Raw genomic sequence first — 21,292 nt, forward strand, 5'->3', positions numbered from 1 at the left:
GAGATGGAGTCTCTCTCTATTGCCCAGGCTGGAATGGGGTGGCATGATTTCAGCTCACTGCAACTTCTGCCTCCCTTCTGCCTCCCGGGTTCAAGTGATTCTTCTGCCTCAGCCTCCCAAGTAACTTGGACTACAGGCATGTGCCACCATTCCTGGCTAATTGGTTTTTTGTATTTTTAGTAGAGACAGGGTTTCACCATATTGGCCAGGCTGGTCTCGAACTCCTGACCTTATGATCCGCCTGCCTCGGCTTCCCAAAGTGCTGAGATTACAGGCTTGAGGCATCTCACCCAGCCTGTTTTGATTTTTGAAATGGAGTCTCTCTGTCACTCAGGCTGGAGTGCAGTGGTGTGATCGCTGCTTATTGTAATTTCTGCCTCCCGGGTTTAAATGATTCTCCTGCCTCAACCTCCCCAGTATCTGAAATTACAGGTGCCCACCAACATGTTCGGCTAATTTTTAAATTTTTAATAGTGACAGGGTTTTGCCATTTTGGCCAAGTTGGTCTTGAACTTCTGACCTCAGGTGATCCACCCACCTTGGCCTCCCAAAGTGCTGGGATTACAGGCATGAGCTACTGCACCTGGCCAAAATTTTGTTGTTCTTGATATCAATTAAAAACCTAACTTTAAGTTTTGTTGACTTTTTGGTAATGGCTTTCTAGTCTCTTTTATTTCTACTGTAATCTTTAGTATTTTCTGTCTTCTGCTAACTTTAGGTTTGGCTTATTTTTTTAGTTCTTTGAGGTATAAAGATAGGTTGTTGACTTGAGTTCCTCTTTATTAATGCATTTTATATCATATACTGCTCTAAACTTCCCTCTTAGTATCTTATGGGATGCTTTACTGCATCCCCATAAATTTTGGTGTGTTTTGTTTTCATTTTTCTCAAGATATTCTCTAATTTCTCTTGTGATTTCTTCTTTGACTCATTGGCTGCTCAAGAATATGTCATTCTGTTTCCACATATTAGTGAAGTTTTTAGTTTTCCTTTTGCTATTGATTTCTAGTTTCATTCCATTGTGTTTAGAAAAGATACTTAGTATGATTTTAAAATTCTTAAATTTGTTAAGACTTGTTTTCTATCCCAAAACATGCTCTATCCTGGAGACTGTTTTGTGTGCCCTTGAGAAGAATGTATACTTTTGCTCTTATAAAATGGAATGTTCTGTATATGTCTGTTTGATCCTGTTGTTATGTAATGGACATTATCATGTAAATACAATAAGGTCTTTTGTTACTGATCTTCTATCTGGTTGATCTATTTAATATTGAATGTGGTGTATTGAAATCCCATTCTATTGTGTTACTTTCTTCAGTTCTGTCAATATTTGCTTCATATGGTTGGATGCGTTGCTCTTAGATACATATATAATTGTTATATCTTTCTAATGAAGTGACCCTTTTATCATTAAATAATGTTCTTTTTCTCTTAGGACAATTTTTGGCTTCAAGTCAATTTTCTCTGATATAAGTAGGGCTGCCCTGGCTCTTTTATGGTTACCATTTGTCTGTGTTAACAAAAGACCAATGAGTTCTCTGGAGGAAAAATAGGAACTTTATTTTCTAAAAGCAATCTGTAGATTGGAGAGATGCAGCCTTCAGTGCAAAATGAAAGTGTGACCTGAAGTGGGAGTTGGAAAGTTAGAGATTATAAAGGCCAAAAACACAGGGCAGGAGAGGGAAATCAGGGGAGTGGGGAACAGAGTCTTGATTAAATGACCTTTAAGCTCCATTTCACCCGTCTGTCTTAATTGACTGGTTCCAGGTGGTCAGTTGGTAGGCACCAGGTGGTCTCTTGGTGGTCAGTTGAGGAATTTCCAGCTGCAGTTATTTTCAGGAATTGTTCTTTGACTTGGTTATGGAAAAACAGGCTTTATAATGCTTTCCAAGGACACGGAGAGCGTGACCATTTCTTCTTTCTGCCATATACTTCTTGGTTCTGCTTTTAACTTTTGAGCCACAGGGAGTCCACCTTTTCTGTTAACTAGGGGCATAATTTGACACGTGGAATATCTTTTTCTATCCTTTAATGTTCAGCCTAGGTGTTTCTTTATACTAAAGTGAATCTCCTATAGACAGTATATAGCTATATCTTATTTTTTGATTCATGCAGTCACTATATCTTTTTATTGGGAAGTTTAATTCATTTACAGCTAAAGCAATCACTGATAGGGAAGGAGTCACTATTGCTGTTTTGTTATTTTTTTCTATATGTCTTGTAGTTATTTTGTCCTTCTTTTCCTCTCTTAGTGCATTCCTTTTAGTTGTATGTTTGTGTGTGTGTGTGTGTGTGTGTGTGTGTGTGTTTGGTGATGTGCGTTTATTCCATTTTTATTTTCTTTGTGGCTCTTCAGTATGCATTTTGTTTGTAATTACCGTGAAGAATCTATAAAATATCTTATACTTTTTTTTTTTTTAGATGGAGTCTCACTCTGTCACCTAGACTGGAGTGCAGTGGTGCGATCTTGGCTCACTGCAACTTCTACCTTTCAGGATCCAGCAATTCTCCTGCCTCAGCCTCTCAAGTAGCTGGGATTACAGGTGCCCGCCATCACACCTGGCTAATTTTCGTATTTTTGTAGAGACAGGGTTTCACCATGTTGGCCAGGATGGTTTTAAACTCCTGAACTCAGGTGATCCACTTGCCTTGGCCTCCCAAAGTGCTGGGATTACAAGTGTGAGCCACTGTGGATGGCCAAAATATCTTACAACAATCTATTTTAAACTGTTAATGACTTAATGTCAATCACACACAAAAGCTCGTCATTTATATCTCCCCACCACTGTATGTTAACAATGTCACAAATTACATCTTTTTATATTTTATATACATTCATGTAGTTTTATCGTTATTATTTTTATGGTTTTATCTGTTAAATTATATACAGAATTGATTTATGCACCACATTACAATACCGCATGATTCTGTATTTGTCTACATATTTACCTTTTCATAGATCTCTATAGTTTCATATGGTTTTGTGTTGCCTTCTAGAGTTTTGTGTTGAGTTCTAGAATCCTTTCTTTTCAACTTAATAGCCTTCCTTTAGCAATTCCTTCAAAAGTCTAGTGGTGATAAACTCCCTCAGCTTTCATTTTTCTGGGAAGGGCTTTATTTTTTCTTCATTTTTGAAGGACATTTTTACTAAATATAGTGTTTTTGGTGGACAGCTTTTTCTTTCAGCATTTTGAATATATTATCCCATCCTCTTCTGGTCTGTAATGTTTCTGCTGAGAAATCTGCTGATAATGTTACAGCTTTTCTCTTGCTGTTTTTCAACTTTCTTTGCCACTGACTTTTGACAACTTGATTGTAATGTGTCTTGGTTTGGGGCTCTTTGGGTTCATCTCACTTGGATTCCTTTGAGCTTCTTGAATTTAGATGCCTATTTCCTTCCTCAGATTTGTGAGTTTTCAATCATGTTATTGTCAAATAACCTCTCTGTCCTTTTCTTTCTCTTCTTCTTCTGAGACTCTCATAATGTGTATATTGTTCCACTTGATGGTATCCCATAAGTCCCTTAGGCTTTCTTTACTTTTCTTAATTCCTTTTTTTTTTGAAAACTTTTTGTTCCTCTAACTCAATAATTTCAAATGACCTATGTTCAAGTTTGCTGATTCTTCAGCTTCATCATCTATTATTGAATTCCTTTAGTGCATTTCTAAAATTCAGATATTGTATTCTTTAGCTTCAGAATTTGTTTTTTTAAAATAGTTTCTCTTTGTTGATATTTTCATTGTGTTCATGCATCATTTTCCAGATTTTGTTTTCTGTGTTCTTATGGAGCATTGGGCTTCTTCGAGATGATTATTCTAAATTATTTATTAGGTAATTCATTGGTTTGTGTTTCTTTAAGGATGATTTCAGAGACTTTGTTCCTTTCATATAACCATCTTTTCCTATTTCCTTGTGTGCCTTGTTGTTGTTGTTATTTTGCTATGATTTGGGCACTTGTAAAAACAGCTATGGCTCCCAGTCTTTATAGACAAGCTTCATATGTGAAAGGCCTTTACCAATCAACACAGTTAAAAATTCTAAAGGCTTCTCAAGCCTTTTCTGGGGATTTATCTTCTCTGGGCTTGTGCATGTAATTTCCCAATTAGAGTAGTTTGCCAGTTTTGTTTTGTTTTTTTTCAGGCGTTTATAGTCCTGTCTGTGGTACTGCAGGTTCTCTGGCACTGCAGTAAGCCCCTTGAGCTCTTTTCTCAGTAGCCCCCAGGGTTGGAAAATATACTGGTTCTGTCAGCACTGTGAGTTAGGTGAGGGAAAAAAAACAGTCACTGGAACAGCCCCCTGAAAAGTCAAGTGTTTCTTATTTTCTTTTCCTCCCAAGGTAGAAACTGTCAGTTGGGCTTTTTCTCCTGAAAGCACCAAGCTGTGCTGGCTTGAGGGAGGAGGGACCATGGATGAAATTAAATGGCTTTTCATGGACTATCCTCGGCTTTGAGCTTGCCTGCTGTCCATGACTTCTAACTGGTTTCTGGAGTTCCCAAAAAGGCTTTTTTGATCATATGTAATTAAATCATTGTCCCTGTGAGTGAACACAGTCTGATGCTTCCTATTCCACCATCTTGCTCTGTGCTCAGTCTTTCACTTTTTATTCAGTATATTTGTTATTGTTTGAATATATTACATCCATCACATTAAAAATCATATGAAAAAAAGTGTCCAATTCAAAATGTTTTCACTATTGAAGGAAAACTATTACATTTCCAAGAAAGGAAAGTATATAGGGGCCTTTAGTTTTTATTACTGTAATTTATATTACAGTACAGTAAGAATTGGCCTACATTTACATATATTGCACAAACCTCCCACTATTGTGAGCTTTCCCAAATTCCTGCCGCCTTAATAAAAGTGCACAAAGGTGCTTTGTTATGGTATAAAAAATAAAATAACAATGATCGGGCATGGTGACTCACGCCTTTAATCCCAGAACTTTGGGAGGCTGAGGCGGGTGGATCACCTGACATCAGCCTGGCCTCAGGTCTGAGACCAGACAGGCCAACACGGGAAACCCCATTTCTACTAAAAATACAAAAATTAGCTGGGCGTGATGGTGGGCGCCTGTAATCCCAGCTACTTGGTAGGCTGAGACAGGAGAATCGGTTGAACCAGGAGGGGGAGGTTACAGTGAGCCGAGACCATGCCATTGCACTGCAGCCTGTGCAACAAAAGTGAAACTCCGTCTCAAGAAAAAGAAAGAAAGAAAGAAAAAAAGAAATTAACAATGCAACCTATTATGAAGCAGACATTTAAGATATATCTCTTATCCATATAGATAAGAATAATTATGAAATAAATTGATTTATTGAATTTTATTTTTTCTTTTGTGCTTTAGGCATTAGGATTTTTATCTTCTTATGGAATAGGAATGGAATATGATCAAGCCAAGGTAAAGGCTATTGTGTTTTATTCTGGAGCAAAACCGATTTCTTTAAAAGGGACATTGAATAGAATCTACTCATTAAGTAAAGGAGCTCACTCTACTGTAGTGGTTGAAAGCACCAGATTAATCGTCAAAGAAATTTAGTGTTCTTATGCCATAAGTTTCTTAAAGTCTCATAAGTCAGCTTCTTCATTGAAGACAGACAATATCTACTACATAGGGAAATTATGATGATTAAATGAAATATACAATTCACTTATCACAGACTCAAGAGATTAGTAAAACCCCAATAAATGCCAGCCATCTTTATAGAAGGGAGTGAAGTTTGAAATTTATTTTGAAGTAACTCAATGGGTCATTGTGGGGCTAAGAATAAAAAAGGTATATAGTTGGTTTAAGTTTCAAATTTAGATAGACAACCTAGTTTGATTTTGTTGTTTTGTTTGTTTGTTTTTACTTTAGGCACTAATATATTACACCTTTGGAAGTGCTGGAGGAAGCATGATGTCCCAGATGATTTTGGTTTGTAAACAAAATATTCTTGAGACCAAAATTTGTGTGCCATAAATACAGCATTGTCTTGAATATTAAGAATGCATCTGCCTGTGTTTTAGGGGTACAGATATTTGTCAGGAATCAATGTTCTACAGAATTGTGAAGTTGCCCTAAGTCATTACAAGAAAGTGGCAGATTATAGTAAGTAATCCATATAATTTATTTTAAAATAAACAGTTGCCAAGCAATTAGAGAAGTAAATCAATAACAGTTCAATTGATACAAACTTATGAAAATATCAAAATGTATGTTTTTAACATGTTATGATACAATTCTTTTTATGCAATACAGAGTTTCTGTTTCCCATTACTTTCCAAATAGTTTTAAAAGATTATACTCATTTTTGGCCAGACAAAGTGGCTCACGCCTGTAATTCCAGCACTTTGGGAGTCTGAGGCAGGTGGATCACGAGGTTAGTAGATCGAGACCATCCTGGCTAACATGGTGAAACCTTGTCTCTACTAAAATACAAAAATTAGCTGGGTGTGGTGGCATGTGCCTGTAGTCCCAGCTACTCAGGAGGCTGAGGCAGGAGAATCGCTTGAACTGGGGAGGCAGAGGTTGTAGTAAGCCAAGATCGTGCCACTGCACTCCAGCCTGNAAAACATAAATGGGCTGGGCGTGGTGGCTCATGCCTGTAATCGCAGCGCTTTTGGAGGCCAAAGCAAGATGACTGCTTGAGCCCAGGGGCTCAGTTTGGCAGTTCTTTTAAATATTAAACATGGTTGGGCCTGGTGGCTCATGCCTATAATCCTAGCACGTGCGAAGGCCAAGGCGGGATGATCATTTGATGCCAGGTGATGGAGACCAGCCTGGGCCTGGGAAATGTAGCAAAAAATTTAAAAATTAGCTGAGTATGGTGGCACATGTCTGAAGTCCTAGCTACTTGGGAGGCTGAGGCAGGAGGAACACTTGAGCCGAGAAGGTTGAGACTGCAGTGAGCTATGACCATGCCACTCTACTCTATGCTGGGTGAGACAGCAAGACCCTTTCTCTTAAAAAAATAAAAGGTAAACATACACATATGGTAAATATGATCTAATAATTCCAATCTTAGGTATCTACCCAAGAAAAATAAAAGCATATTTCTCATTGTACATGAACGTTCACAGCTACTTGACTTGTAATAGACAGACTGTCAATGAATATGATGGCATAACTACTCATCAAAAAAAAATTTAAAGATTAAAAATTTTAAAAATTTAAAATTAAAGATTAAAATTTATCCATGTTATCGTGTGTATATTGACAAATTTCAATATATTATGCTGAGTGAAAGACTACATGCTGCATTAGCTGAGCATGGTGACCCATGCCTGTAATCCCAGCTACTCGGGAGGCTGAGGCACGAGAATCACTTAAACCTGGGAGGCAGAGGTTGTTGTAAGCCAGGATCGTGCCACTGCACTCCAGCCCCGGTGACAGACCAAGACTTTGTCTCAAAAAAAAAAAAAAAAAGATTATACTCATTTTTATATTTTTGTTAATATGTATCCCCAAACAATTCTGTTTTACTTGCATTTGTGATGTTCTTTCCTTTACTAAGAATTTGAATGTAGCACCAATAAATATTAAGCAGTTTCCCTAAATACAGCATTTAGAATATGGGATGACTGGCTAAAAGTTCCTAAAGGAATGAATGTAAGGTACATACATTGGAGGTATCTATCACCACATATGAGAACAATTCAAGCAACCATTGGTCTACATGTAATCAGAATAACATCTAAATACACATCTTTGGTACTATTAGGATCTGAGAAAAGAAAGAAGGAGGGAAAAAACTAGTTTTGAATTTAAGATGCTATATATAACAAGATCATTTCATGTGCTTAATAAAATTGGAATTATATGTATTTCAAACTGCGTACTTTGTTAGATGTATTCAAGCATATTTATCTTTATATTTATTTTCAGGCTATCCACAGGGAATAATTAAAAAGCAGTGATTATTCCTATATTATACGCTTAGTCCCAGAAAAAAAAATGATGGATGGAGTGAGTTGTCTGCTCTTAAAATATCTACTTTCCTTGAGTCTTTTTTGTCAAGATCTTCAGTAGAGTCTGATACAAGTTGATACAATGCTTGTGTCAGTTGCAAAGAAAAACTAGGTTTCTTGGACTTTTCTCAGAACGCAATAAACAAAAATCTCCAAATTTCTTTTTTTCTTTTTCTTTTTTGAGACAGGGTATCCCTCTGTCATCCAGCCTGGAGCACAGTAGCTCGATCTTGGCTCTCTGAAGCCTCCACCTCCCGGGTTCATGCGATTCTCATGTCTCAGCTTCCCAGGTATCTGGATTATGGGCGTGCACCACCATACCCTGCTAATTTTTGTATTTTTAGTAGAGACGGGATTTCGCCATGTTGTTGGCCAGGCTGATCTTGAACTTCTAATCTCAGGCAATCTGGCCACCTCAGCCTCCCAAAGTGCTGGGATTACAGTCATGAGCAACCATGCCTAGCCAAAAATTTGCAAATTTTTATTTTTCATGGATCTTCTGTCTCTATTAGTTGAACAGATTAAATTTCTGCAAAATTTAAGATAATAAGCTAACAGTGTTTTCTCTAAACTGACTGTTATCTCTTGCAGTCTCAGTTTTCTAGCTATTCTCTGGCTTGTTTTCATTCACAGTTGCTGACACGTTGGAAAAAAGTGAAGGTGTTCCAGTGGAAAAAGTGAGACTAACGGAAAGACTTGAAAATCTGAGTTCTAACAGTGAGATTTTGGATTGGGACATATACCAATACTATAAATTTTTGGCAGAAAGAGGAGATGTTCAGATACAAGTAATGTATACATATGAGATTGCATTTTTAGAATATGACGATTACAAGGGGCTTAATTCTTTCTGAGTCCTGGAGGGATGAACAATGCCCATCCTTAATAAGAAAGGGGAGACATACACCCTCCTCTCACCTACTCCTGTTTTGCTCCCTGCTACTTGCAGTTCCTGTAGCCCACCAGAGAACTAGTTGCCATAATAATAGCATTTTTGTTTTGCATTTCTTATTTAAAAATTAATTTTTTAAGGAATTAGATTTTTTTCTTTTTCTGGAGAAGCAGTCTCACTCTGTCACTCAGGGAGTACAGTGGCATGGTCTCCGCTCACTGCAACCTCTGCCTCCCAGGTTCAAGAGATTTTCCTGCCTCAGCTTCCTGAGTAGCTGGGATTATAGGTGCCCACCACCACACCTGGCTAATTTCTTTGTATTTTTAGTAGAGATGCAGTTTCAATATGTTTAGCCAGTCTCAATGTCCTGACCTCGTGAGCCGCCTGCCTCCACCTCCCAAACTGCTGGGATTACAGGCATGAGCCACTGCACCCGGCCTTTTTTTTCTTTTCTTTTCTTTTTTTTTTGTGAGACATGATGGCTCTCTGTCACTCAGGCTAGAGTGCAATGGTGCAATCTCAGCTCACTGCAACCCCTGCCTCCTGGGCTCAGTCATCCTCCCGCCTTGTCCTCTTAAGTAGTTGGGACTACAGGAATGTGCCACCACCGTTGGCTAATTTTTGCATTTTTTGCAGAGATGGGCTTTCACCATGTTGCCCAGGCAGGTCTTGAACTCCTGGCCTCAGGTGATCAATCCACCTTGGCCTCCCAAAATGCTGGGATTACAGGGGGATTACAGGCATGAGCCATCATGCCCAGAAGACTTAGATCTTAATTATAGAAAAAAAGCACCAACCAATGTTGGTTTTAATATGCATAAACTACAACAATCCAGAAGGGTTCTGTCTTTGGGAAGGGGACAATATTTGCATGATCTTTGAGAGCCAAGAGCTAAGGCTCCTAGGTTTATGTGCCTGAGTGTTCTGTACCCCAGCAGGCCAGCTTCCAGCCACTAAGAAAGCCATATATCCAGCAGCAACTAATTACCCAATCAATGATATAGTCTGGAATGTTTCCCTGATTTTTTTTCAGGACATTGCAAATGCATCCAACAATCAACATACTACAATAAAATCACGACGTAAATGTTTTCTTTATTTAAAGTAATACTATGCTGAAATCATTTCCAAACTCATTGTTCCTAGGTCTCTCTTGGACAATTACATCTAATTGGGAGAAAAGGTCTAGATCAGGATTACTACGTGAGTCAATCTCAAGATTCAATCACATGGGGTGGGGAGGGTAGTGGTGAGGGAGGCTGGCAGGGAAGTGAAAGTGGGGAGAGGGAGAGGTGGAAGAGTGCTCAGAAAGCCCACTGCTGCTTTCTTGGTCAACTATGCTACCCAGCTTCTTAGGAAGAACTAAGTTCTCCAGAGGGAGTACTTGCCCACTTGCCTTCAAGAACAAAAAGGGAAGGAACTTGTGAGGAGCAATCGAGGCAGGGGAGTATCCATGTTCCAACAGAACCTAGTCTCTGCCCACCCACACGCACTTTGGCGTGGGAATAGGAAGAGAATATCCCCATCTGCCAGCCTGCACCCAAGGCCAGCTGCAGAGTTCACCTGGGGGAGTCACTGCTAAGGAGCCTGAGAAGCAACTTCATTTCCATTTGGCTAGATCAGAAGACAGACTGGTTTTAATATAATCTAAAATATATGAAACATCCTTATACATTCGCAAAGCTCCTTTCAATCATTTTGCTTAACCTTACCTTATCTCAGTAAGGTTAAAAGATTAATTAGCCATTCAAATTTATAGCATAGAAAAAAGCAAATGAACTTGACCTACACAGGCTCCTCCTCTGTATGATGCCAGGGTCATGGGATGAGTTCTTGCTTAGATTCTGATAGTGGTTTCAAGTCCCTACATCACCACAGACCTGGGAAGTAACCGGATTTTTTTTTTTAAGATGATTTTGCAGCTCTTTTCATTTACAGGAGCCACATGCTCTTTGTCTCAAAGGAAATAGCCTATTTCAACATATTCCCAATGGCTAAGCGATAGAAACGACTACTTCATAAGGCTATTACCTAAAAAAGTGATCTGTTATTACTTGGCATTTCATTTAGTGTTGTTATTTTATGAATGTGTCTTTGGTACTATAATTTGTATTTTATATGTGGTCCAGTAAACATCAGGTAAATGTCGAAGTAATTTCATAAAATGTGATAAAATAGGTAGGAATTTAAATAAGCATATGCACCCCAAGACAGCTCAGTTGAAGATCTGTAGATGTTTTTTTCATCTTAATCGTAACCAAAGTTTTACCTTCTTAGATGGGAATATCTAGATTCTTAATATTACTCTGTCAGATTTCAGCCTGAAATCTCATGTTAATCATAGAATGCATAACTAGGAAGAATTCTTATTTTTCCATAAATGTGAAATTTGGATGTGAGGGCACCCTAGCTTCAGCTGTAGGGAAGACACACCAGTCTTTGTACAGTGCAGTAAAATCCCACAAAGTTGGTACTTCAGTCAGCTCCAGCCATCGTGATCACCAAATGGCAGCTGCAGCTGCCTCCAGGTGAGGATGAAGTGCAATCCCAGGGCTGGTAACGCATGATCCCAGAGCTGTTGTGTAGCAGCCAGGCAGCTGAGCGTCACCTAGCCAGGACCTCTTGTGGGCTCATTCATGAGGTTTTATTACATCTGCTTTACAAATAAGAAGCAGAGGCTGGAGAGATAAAGTAAATTGCTTCAAGGCTCACAGCTGGGAAGTAAGATTGTTTAAGAAGCAGAAACTGAACTCAGGCCTTCAAAAATCAAAACCTGAGTTCTTTCCATTAAACTTTATTTGACTCAGACAAAAACAAAACCAGCTTCGATAATCTGTTCCCTCATTTATAAAGCAAAAAGAAGGAATGACATGACGCTCAGTTTCCTTTAGCTCTTTCTGATAGTGGGTTGGGCCTCCTGCTTCCACATATCCCAAGAAGATGAGTTTAATTCCAGAAGCATCCTTGTGGTTTGGTTACTCTGTGGGGGTAAGAACAGGCTGGTCCTTTCTTCTTCCCTCAGCTTAATGAACCTGAACTTGAATGGAGGGTTCCAGTTGAAATCTCAAACCTTCAGACAAATTGACTTATCTATCAGTTATCTTGTCTGCGTTTTTAAAAAACAGTCCCAAATGTAGGTGGTTTTCAATAATAACTATTTGTTTAATTCATGATTTTGGCAGGTCAGCAATTTTGGTTAGGCTCAGCTGAGCAATTCTGATCTGGGCCAGGCTCAGCTAATCTTAGCTGGGCTTGCTCATGCATCTGCAATTAGCTGGAACATTAGCTAGAACTGACTGGTTTATGATGGCTTCATTTGTGACTGCTAGAATGACTGGAGCCCCTCTCCACTGGTCTCATGCTCCAGCCAACTGGCCCAGGCTTTCCACATGGCAGTCAAAGGTTCTAAGGACACCAGAGCAGAAGTCTCTTGAGGCCCGAGCTCAGACTGACAAATCACTTCTGCCACATTCTTTTGGCCAAAGCAAATCACAAGGCCAGCAAGATTGGAGGGGTAGGGAAATAGGCTTCTCCTCCCAATGGACACAGCTGCAAAGTACTGTGGTCATTCTTGCAACATACCATACTGTAGTTGCATCAGAATCAACTTGGAATAGCAAGGGAGATACATAAAGGAGAGGGAAGATACAAAGATAAATCCAGTTTCCAAAAGGCTATTACTGCAGCTCTTTTCATGCTTCACTTCTCATCTTTCCAAGTCTCACCTCCTCAGAGAGAATAATGTTTTCTTTCCTTTTATTTTTAAATTGACTCATAATAATTGTACATATTTTTATGGGCTACAATGTGATGTTTTGATTATTGCATAATGCATACATTATGTAATAGATACATATTTATACAAATGTAATGTATACATTATGCAGTGATCAAGCCAGGATAATTTGCAAATCCATCACCACAAACACTTGTCGTTTCTTTGTGCTGAGAACATTCAAAACCCTCTCTTCCAGTTATTTTGAAATATACAGTACCTTATTTTTAACTATAGTCCTCAGCCTGAAGACCACCACTTGAGCCAGTGTGCTAATATTTCAGTCCACCAAAGAAAATTATTAGTATAAGGCTCTTTTTATATATCATGCTCCAGTCCACTGCACAGAAAATTAAAGTTCAGAATACCTGGAAATAACTAGCTTGCCTTTCTTCAAACCCCCCCCACCACTTCAATGTTTGGTTGAACTAATCTCTCTCATGTGTTGTCATCACAGAACACATTTTTACCCTCCCTGACCAAATTCTTAATTATTGAAAAGTATTGTATATGCAATTCTTGGTGACATTATATTGCACTTTTTACATGTAGATTTTAATATTATTTGCATTTCTAAATATGTGCAGGCTCAGAATAAATTGCATTAGAAAAGCGGGATGTTTGGATGCATATTATTAAAGTGGATAAAGCATAATTAAATTAAACCCAGCAGAGGAATAATATCAAATTTGTAAGGGCAACTGCTTTGTCTATCCTGCCACCCATTTAAAAATTAAAAAAAAAGAGCTAATACCATCTCTTCTCAGGATGATCTACAGTGCCAGAGATGAAAGAAGTATTCATAAATGTTTTTAGAACAATACATTTTCTTGGCATTTCATTCTAGGGGAAATGTTACAAACTGATTAAACTACAGATTTTCTAAGAGCGAATGAAAAATCATGTTCATTTTTCAAAAGAAGATATGGAGTTCAAATAATAAAACTTCACTTACTTAGCATAATACCTGGCACATACTATATTTTATACCAAGACATCATCAATTGTAAGACACACAAGTATTTTATGTTCTACTGAGGAAGAAAAATAACCAACCTATATAAATTATAATATGCCATTGACAGTAAGAAGTGTCGTGATTAAAATGAGGTGGGAGAAAATGTAAGTTTTAGAATCAGTGAAATATTATGATGGGTACTCAGTTAATATTTGAAGGATGGATGGATGGATAGATACTTAATCTTAAGAGAAGAACTTTTGAGAGAAGAACTCAGGTTGGCTGGTGTATATCCATCAAGGTAGCTTGCTGGGTGGTATGTTCACGTGGCATTTAATAAAGGTTTATATAATTGAAGCAACAGTGTTAAGGACACATAAATTTAAAAAGAAAAAAGGGAATGAAATGCTAAGTAAGTCATGACAGCGGAACAATGTATGAGACAGAGTCTTACTTCCTTTAGGTCTTTATGGGATCATTATATTGAAGGGTGGGGAAAACTCTAGGATTTATATTTGCTTCTGGGGAACAAGTTACTGTCTTTTAAAATTTCACTGATTTCCTGGATGAAACTTCCTTCAGAAGTCTCTATTATAAGATATTTGAGAGCCAAATTACTAAACTGAACTTTGAAAATGATTTTACAGAATCAAAATACTAGAGCTGGAAGAGTCCATAAAGATTAAAGTCCAGCTGCCTTGTTTTAGAGATGGATAAACATTCATTCATTTATTCATTTCTGAAACATTTCCTGGTGCCCACACTACGCTAGTAAAGAGGACTCAACATTGGAAGACATAAAATAAATAGATAATGAAATCAATGGAGGGATGCTGCAATGGAGACAGAATGAGGTGCCCCGAGAGCACAGAGGAGGAGAATCTGAAGGAGGAAACCAAGCCCAGGAGACAATGTGATTTGTGTAATTTATGCAATTACCTGGGGGCATATTTTGGTCATGGCTCAGTAAAGATATTCATGAGATACACTTTTATTTTTGATGTTAGTGTTCTCTCATTTAGTAACTTGTAACAATTTCTATAACTTTCTCCTCTCCAGCTGCCATTTTATTTTCAGGATTCCCTAACAGTCATAGATCTTCAGTGGCTTCTGTTTTCTAACAAATAAAATAAAAATCCTTACGGCAGGGAACGGTGGCTCACACCTGTAATCCCAGGCACTTTGGGAGGCCAATTTGGGTGGATCATCTGAGGCCAGGAGTTCAAGACCAGCCTGGCAAACATGGCAAAACCCTATCTCTACTAAAAATACAAAAATTAACCAGGTGTGGTTGTTGAACACCTGTTATCCCAGCTATTCAGGAAGCTGAGGCAGGAGAATCTCTTGAACCCAGAAGGCAGAGGTTGCAGTGAGCTGAGATCATACCACTGCACTCCAGCGTGGGTGACAGAGCAAGACTCTGTCACAAAATAATTTTTTTAATTGAAAAAAAATAAAATCCTTAGCCTGGTATTCAAGACTCTTTATAGTAATGGCCCCATCTTATTTTTGCAAGTCTTAGCTTTTGGATGTTCTGTTTTAGCCATGCTGAAGTAATCACTATTTTCTGAACACCCCTGGGCTACTCCCATCTTCATTCCTTTGCTCAGGTTCTTCCCCTAGCCTCTGTACTGGTGACTTGTCACCATCTTTCATGAAGCCTCAATCATTTTAGCCCTCCTCTGTATACCATGGAGGCAGAGTGGCGAGCTGCTTATTAATCTCCAGTACTAACTGCATGACTCTAACATGTTGGTAATAAGATCAGATATTAATAATACCCTCCTGATGGTGCTATTGTGAAGATTAGGTAAGAAAAAGTTTGCAAAAGACTTATTGGTCAGGTACGGTGGCTCATGCCTATAATCCCAGCACTTTGGGAGGCTGAGGTGGGAGGATCACGAGGTAAAGAGATTGAGACCATCCTGACCAACATGGTGAAACCCTGCCTCTACTAAAAAAATACAAAAATTGAATTAGAAGGAATTGTCTTAAAGCTCACTTCTGCTTAAAGACCTGATCTCAGAAGCTGGCCAAGTGTGTCTGGTTTTACTCTGCCTATAAACATTAAGATACTGTTTATCCAATTCTGCCAAGCACATTCTGCCAACCGTAGTAAAACCTCTTACTAAGCCTACTTTTCAAAATAAGGGACTATTTACCTTCATAGATGGGATTCATCTCTCCCTACAAAGCTGCATTCCCATTGTGGCTTTCCAAATGTAAGAAGCAAATCCTCACATTATACAATATGTAAGAAAGATATGTAGAGGTTCTCCCACTCCTTAGGTTATGGTTGAAAAAGCACTTGGGTGGAATAGTGCCTTGAACAAAGTGGGCATTTCATGGATTTTTTTCTAAGCTCAGTGGCAAGAACCATAGATATTTTTTGAATGCACATTGAATGAAATAAAGTTTGGTTCAAAAAGCTGTTTTGAAGGATTTATTTGTAACTAGCAATAACACTGTCTTTTCTCTCCAGAAAGCATTATACTACTTCTTAAAGGCAGCAAAGGCTGGGAGTGCAAATGCCATGGCATTTATTGGAAAGGTACATGCTTTATCTTGATTCATATTTTTCATTTCTTAAAAACCTAAGAAATTAAACTGGATATAGCAGAGGCTGCCTGTTGTCCCAGCTACTTGGGAGGTTGAGGCGGGAAGATCACTAGAGCACAGGCGACCAGCCTGGGCAACATGGCAAGATCCTCATCTCAAAATAATTAAACTTAAATTTGAAAATTAAAAACCTGCCAGGCATGGTGGCTCAAGCTTGTAATCCCAGCACTTTGGGAGGCTGAGGCAGGTGGGTCACGGGGTCAAGAGTTCAAGACCTGCCTGACCAACATGGTGAAACCTCGTCTCTGCTAAAAATACAAAAGGTATCTGGGTGTGGTGGCATGCGCCTATAATCCCAGCTACTAGGGAGGCTAAGGCAGGAGAATCGCTTGAACCTGGGAGGAGGAAGGTTGCAGTGAACCAAGATTGCGCCACTGCACTCCAGCCTGGGTGACAGAGCGAGACTCTATCTCAAAAAATAATAATAATAATAATAATAAATAAAAAATAAAAACCTAACAAATTAATGATACCAGCTCATTGAACCCATTGTAGAGGGACAAGGCAGCAGGCCTCTTTCACGGAAGCAGCTGAGTGGGACATTTGGCTGCAACCCGAGGGTGGTATTCTTGGGGTGACAGTTTGGGAAGAAGCCTTATATAACAGCAGCCTTTATCTGGGGCACCAAAAACAGCCTTAATGCACCTGGGCTAGCACAATGGCTCATGCCTGTAATCCCAGCACTTTGGGAAGCTGAAGCAGGTGGATCACTTGAGGTCAGCAGTTCGAGATCAGCCTGGCCAACATGGTGAAACTTTGTCTCTACTAAAAATACAAAAAGTAGCTGGGCATGGTGGCAGGCACCGGTAATACCAGCTATTCAGGAGGCTGAAGTAGGAGAATCACTTGAGCCTGGGAGGTGGAGGTTACAGTGAGCCAATATAGCACCACTGTACTCCAGCCTGGGCAACAGAGGGAGACTTTGTCTCCAAAAATAAAAAATAAAATAAAAAAGTGCATCTGGCCCAGGGTTCCTCTAACTATGAGCCTATGATCACCCCACTCCCCAATATGTAAGAGGAGATCCAGGTTGAGTGCTGGAGACTGGTACAGGTCTCAGCCCAGTCAGGCCTTTCTCTTTTCTATTGCTGGAGTAGTAGAAAAGAATCAGCTCCAGGCTGACCAGAGCTGTCCTTATGCCACCTCTGATGGAAGGCCGCCTGTGGCTGCGGAGCAGCCTGTAGGAGGGTTCTTCTGGAAAGGCACGTTCTTCTCTCTCCTTCAAAGTCTGTTCACTCCCCTGTGTGCCACCCTTGGCTTCCTGTGGCCAATTTGCATTAGTAACCATAGGGATGAATGTCCTGCTTCCTAGTGCAACATACAGTAAATTTAGATGGAAAATAAAAAGAAAGAAAAAAGCATGAGAAAACACAGAGTCCATTTCTTTGCCCTCAGGCAAGGTCACTCCGGAAGTCTGTAATAAATGGTACTCTTACTTTTTCTTGTTGTTTTAAATTGAGGTAAAATGTAAATAACACAAAATTGACCACTCTAAAGTATACAATTCAGTGGCATTTTATTCAATATGTTGTACCACTGTTACCTCTATTTCATTTTAAAATATTTGCGTTACCCTCAAATTATTTTATTTTTTTCTATTCTCTTTTCATTTTTCTTCCTAGATGTATTTAGAGGGGAATGCTGCTGTACCGCAAAATAATGCTACTGCCTTCAAGTACTTCTCCATGGCAGCCAGTAAGGTATGTCCTCAACGCACTGCTATAAACACATACACATGAATTGCTTTCATTACATGCACACTGGTGCCAAAGAGTTGACTTCAAAGTCCCAAGCCCAGATTATGGGCCTGTAAGGAGTTTTGTGTCCTGGAGAAGTATAATATTGGTGATCAGAGTATACGATGGGAGAAAGGGAAGATACAACTTGTCTTCTTGGAAAATGAAAAATGGTAGTAGCTTGTGCTGCCCTAGCAGAGACCAGTAGGAGACCAGACAGTTCAGCTTTCCCCTCTCTTATGCAGTAAATGAGGCCATCTAGCTGAGGAACAGGAAACAAAAGAGATGAGGACAAAGGAAGGGAAAACCCAGTCAATAACTGCAGGAAGTTCAAGACAAAGTCATATTAGGAAGGTCCAGTTTTCTCCAGTCGCATCTCATCCAAAGGCCAGAGCTTGTCAGGGAGGAGGACAGGGCAAGGTATCTGAGAATAGGGTTCTGGAGACAGAATCCCTGGCTTGAATGCCAGCCCTGAAACTGACTAGATGTGCGAACATGGGCAAGTTACTTAACCTCTCTGTACCTCAATTTCCCCATCTGTAAAATGGGAATATAAGAATATTTGCCTGGCAGTTATAGTGGCTCATGCTTATAATCCCAACACTTTGGGAGGCTGAAACAGGCAGATTGCTTGAGCTCAGGAGTTTAAGATCAGCCTGGGCAACATGGTGAAACTCCATCTCTACAAAAATACAAAAATTAGCCAGGTGTGCTTGCACACACCTGTAGTTCCTCCAGCTGCTCAGGAGCTTGAAGTGGGAGGATCCCTTGAGCCCAGGAAGTTGAGGCTGAAGTGAGCCAAGATTTCACCACTGCACTCCAGCCTGAGCAAAAGAGTGAGACCTTGTCTCATAAAATATATATGTCAAAATGTATACATATATATATTTGTCTGATATAGCTGTTGTAGAGATTTAAGGAGTTAATATACATGTGCTTTACATTGTGAAGTACTTAAAGCAGTGCCTGGCACATAGTAAGTGTGCTATTATCTTTTGTAGTTTGGGGCCAGTAAGGTAGAGTGAACTTTAAAGCACATTCCAGACAGAATGGATTAGCTGTATGAGGGACTATAGAAATGATACAATATGCCTCCTGCATCCAAGTCTTTACCTCTGTTCCTGGGCTCCATGAGGCTGGTATCTGTCAGATAAGACTTAGTAGACTCCTCTGAATCCCTTTCACCCATAAAGAATGCCCTCATTCCAACACCCAGGCCTGCTGTTGGCGAATGGCCTTGGTAAACTCTATCCCTACCCCCTAGGAAGCATTTTGTTGTCTTACAATTGCATACTGGAATGCTGGCAGTAAAGATGTGCTCAAATCAGGAATCGTTTCAGCTCTTCTCAGTTTTTAAAAACCCACACACACTGCTTTAGGAGCCTATTTATAAGTGACTAGCACCTCGGAGCTGCTGCTATTGTGGTGTAAATTACTGAGAAGGCTAGTACTCGGCTCCTCTCCCTTGTAATTTATATGAAATTGTTGCTCAGCAAGCAGTTATCTGGAATACCATTAGATTAGGATGGCAATGAAGAGCAGACTGAAAAGGAGTAACAAGGAAAATCTCTTATAATCTGGCAAATAACACTGATTTGTCAGCCCATAAGAAGAACACAAGGGAGATGGGAGTGTAAATTAACTTAGCTCCCAAGCTATTCAGGGTTGTAGAACCAGCAGTGGTCTGGGTCTCTGGTGCTCTTAACTTGAGCTCCTTTCCCTTACAAAGGAAATCTGAACTTACAATTAAGGTAATTTTTCTAAATTCCATTAGGTGGAGATGACCATATACTTCTTGATCAGCGCCTGGACAATTTATTAGATTTCTCACTCTTACTGCTTTTTTAAAAACTGCTTTGTAAATTTATTTTTAAATGACATCAATACCATGACACAGAGCTACAGATTTTACAACCTCTTTTGTGTTATTTACTTAGAAACAAGGACAGCGACTGTATCTGACATTGTGCCCATGTTGGACCACATTCCTCCAGTTCTCTCTTGTGCCCCCGAACACATCAGGCCCGTCCCCATCTTCATACTTTTGTCATCTGCCTCCCATTCCCAGCGTCTCTCATTCTAAGTCCTGCCCATCCCCCAGAGCAGAGTCCAGTCCTCCCTCCATCCACAGAGCTGCCCCTGCCCGTGCTGGCTCACATGATCTGTTTCCTCTTCTGAGCTTACCCTGCATTCACTCCTACTGCTGGGATTTAACTGCTTCCTACCTGTGGCTTCTCCCCTCCTGTCCAAAGGCCATGTGTGCTCAACTAGAGAAGGGCAAAGGTCCTGCCAAGGGGTTATTAAATAAAGGGGTTCATAACAGGGGTTTATTAAATATTTGCCAAAGAAATGCCTATCTGCTCCCTGGCTTCACATCAGTTAACCTAAGCAAGAGCATTACATCCTAAAACAGCAGGTATATGCTGGGGGATTGGCGATCCACATGGTTTTTCTGGCCCAGAAAGTGTTTTAAAAATCAGTAAACTTCACATCCAAATCTGAACATCCATCTTTTCTTGAAAATGGCACTAGCTAGCCAGGCATGGTGGCTCACACCTGTAAATCCCAGCACTTTGGGAGGCCAAGGCTGGTGGCTCACTTGAGGTTAGAAGTTCGAGACCAGCTTGTCCAACATAGTGAAACCCCATGTCTACAAAAAGTACAAAATTAGCCAGGCATGGCGGTGCATGCCTGTAATCCCAGCTATTTGGGAGGCTGAGGCATGAAACTTGCTTAAACCCAGGAGGCGAAGGTTGCAGTGAGCTGTGGATCACTCCATAGTACTCCAGCATGGGTGACAGACCAAGTCGAAAAAAAAAATGAAAGAAAGAAAGAAAAACAAAGAGAAGAAAATGCGTAAACGCTGATGAAATAGGACTGCCATTCCATGTGGCACCATCCAGCTGGAGCAGAGGAGCTGAGAGTCACTGCTGCCTTCACACAGGGCAGGGACTCCATGTGCCTCCATCTCTACCACTCTCTCCACCATCGTCTCTACCACCTGGCATATTTTACTTCTTACATCACCTGCATGGTTTCTGCAGGTATCTAAGCTGGCCACTTCTCACCTGAAAGTTCTAAATAGGTACACTAGTCCTTGAACAGTGATGAGTAATTCAATGATGAGTCCCTGAGACACCAGGGACTCCCTTAGAGGAGAAAGTAATTTGTCCCTGCTATTCTAACCTTTCTCCTTTCTCTCTCCCTTCTTCCTTCCCTCCTCTCATTTATGTTTCCTTTCCTCTTCTCAGCTTACCTTCTGTATTAGTCTATTCTCACACTGCTTATAATGACATACCAAAACTGGGCAATTTAAAAAGGAAAGAGGTTTAATAGGCTCACAGTTCATCATGGCTGGGGAGGTC

The 21,292-nt window shown here is 39.8% G+C and overlaps 1 protein-coding gene across 1 annotated transcript in view; it reads left to right on the top strand.

Moving 5' to 3' along the window:
• SEL1L2 (SEL1L2 adaptor subunit of ERAD E3 ligase) overlaps positions 1–21,292 on the top strand; it is an 80,346-nt gene that overhangs the window by 36,837 nt on the left and 22,217 nt on the right. Inside the window, exons 5-11 of the mRNA XM_017498616.2 lie at positions 5,345–5,398; positions 5,855–5,914; positions 6,007–6,088; positions 8,581–8,735; positions 9,986–10,042; positions 16,055–16,123; positions 17,814–17,891. Of these exons, the coding sequence (XP_017354105.2) occupies positions 5,345–5,398; positions 5,855–5,914; positions 6,007–6,088; positions 8,581–8,735; positions 9,986–10,042; positions 16,055–16,123; positions 17,814–17,891 (555 nt within the window). The remainder of the gene's footprint in view (positions 1–5,344; positions 5,399–5,854; positions 5,915–6,006; positions 6,089–8,580; positions 8,736–9,985; positions 10,043–16,054; positions 16,124–17,813; positions 17,892–21,292) is intronic.

This window comes from Cebus imitator, unplaced genomic scaffold (assembly GCF_001604975.1).
Source record: "Cebus imitator isolate Cc_AM_T3 unplaced genomic scaffold, Cebus_imitator-1.0 Scaffold246, whole genome shotgun sequence".
NCBI lineage: Eukaryota > Metazoa > Chordata > Mammalia > Primates > Cebidae > Cebus > Cebus imitator.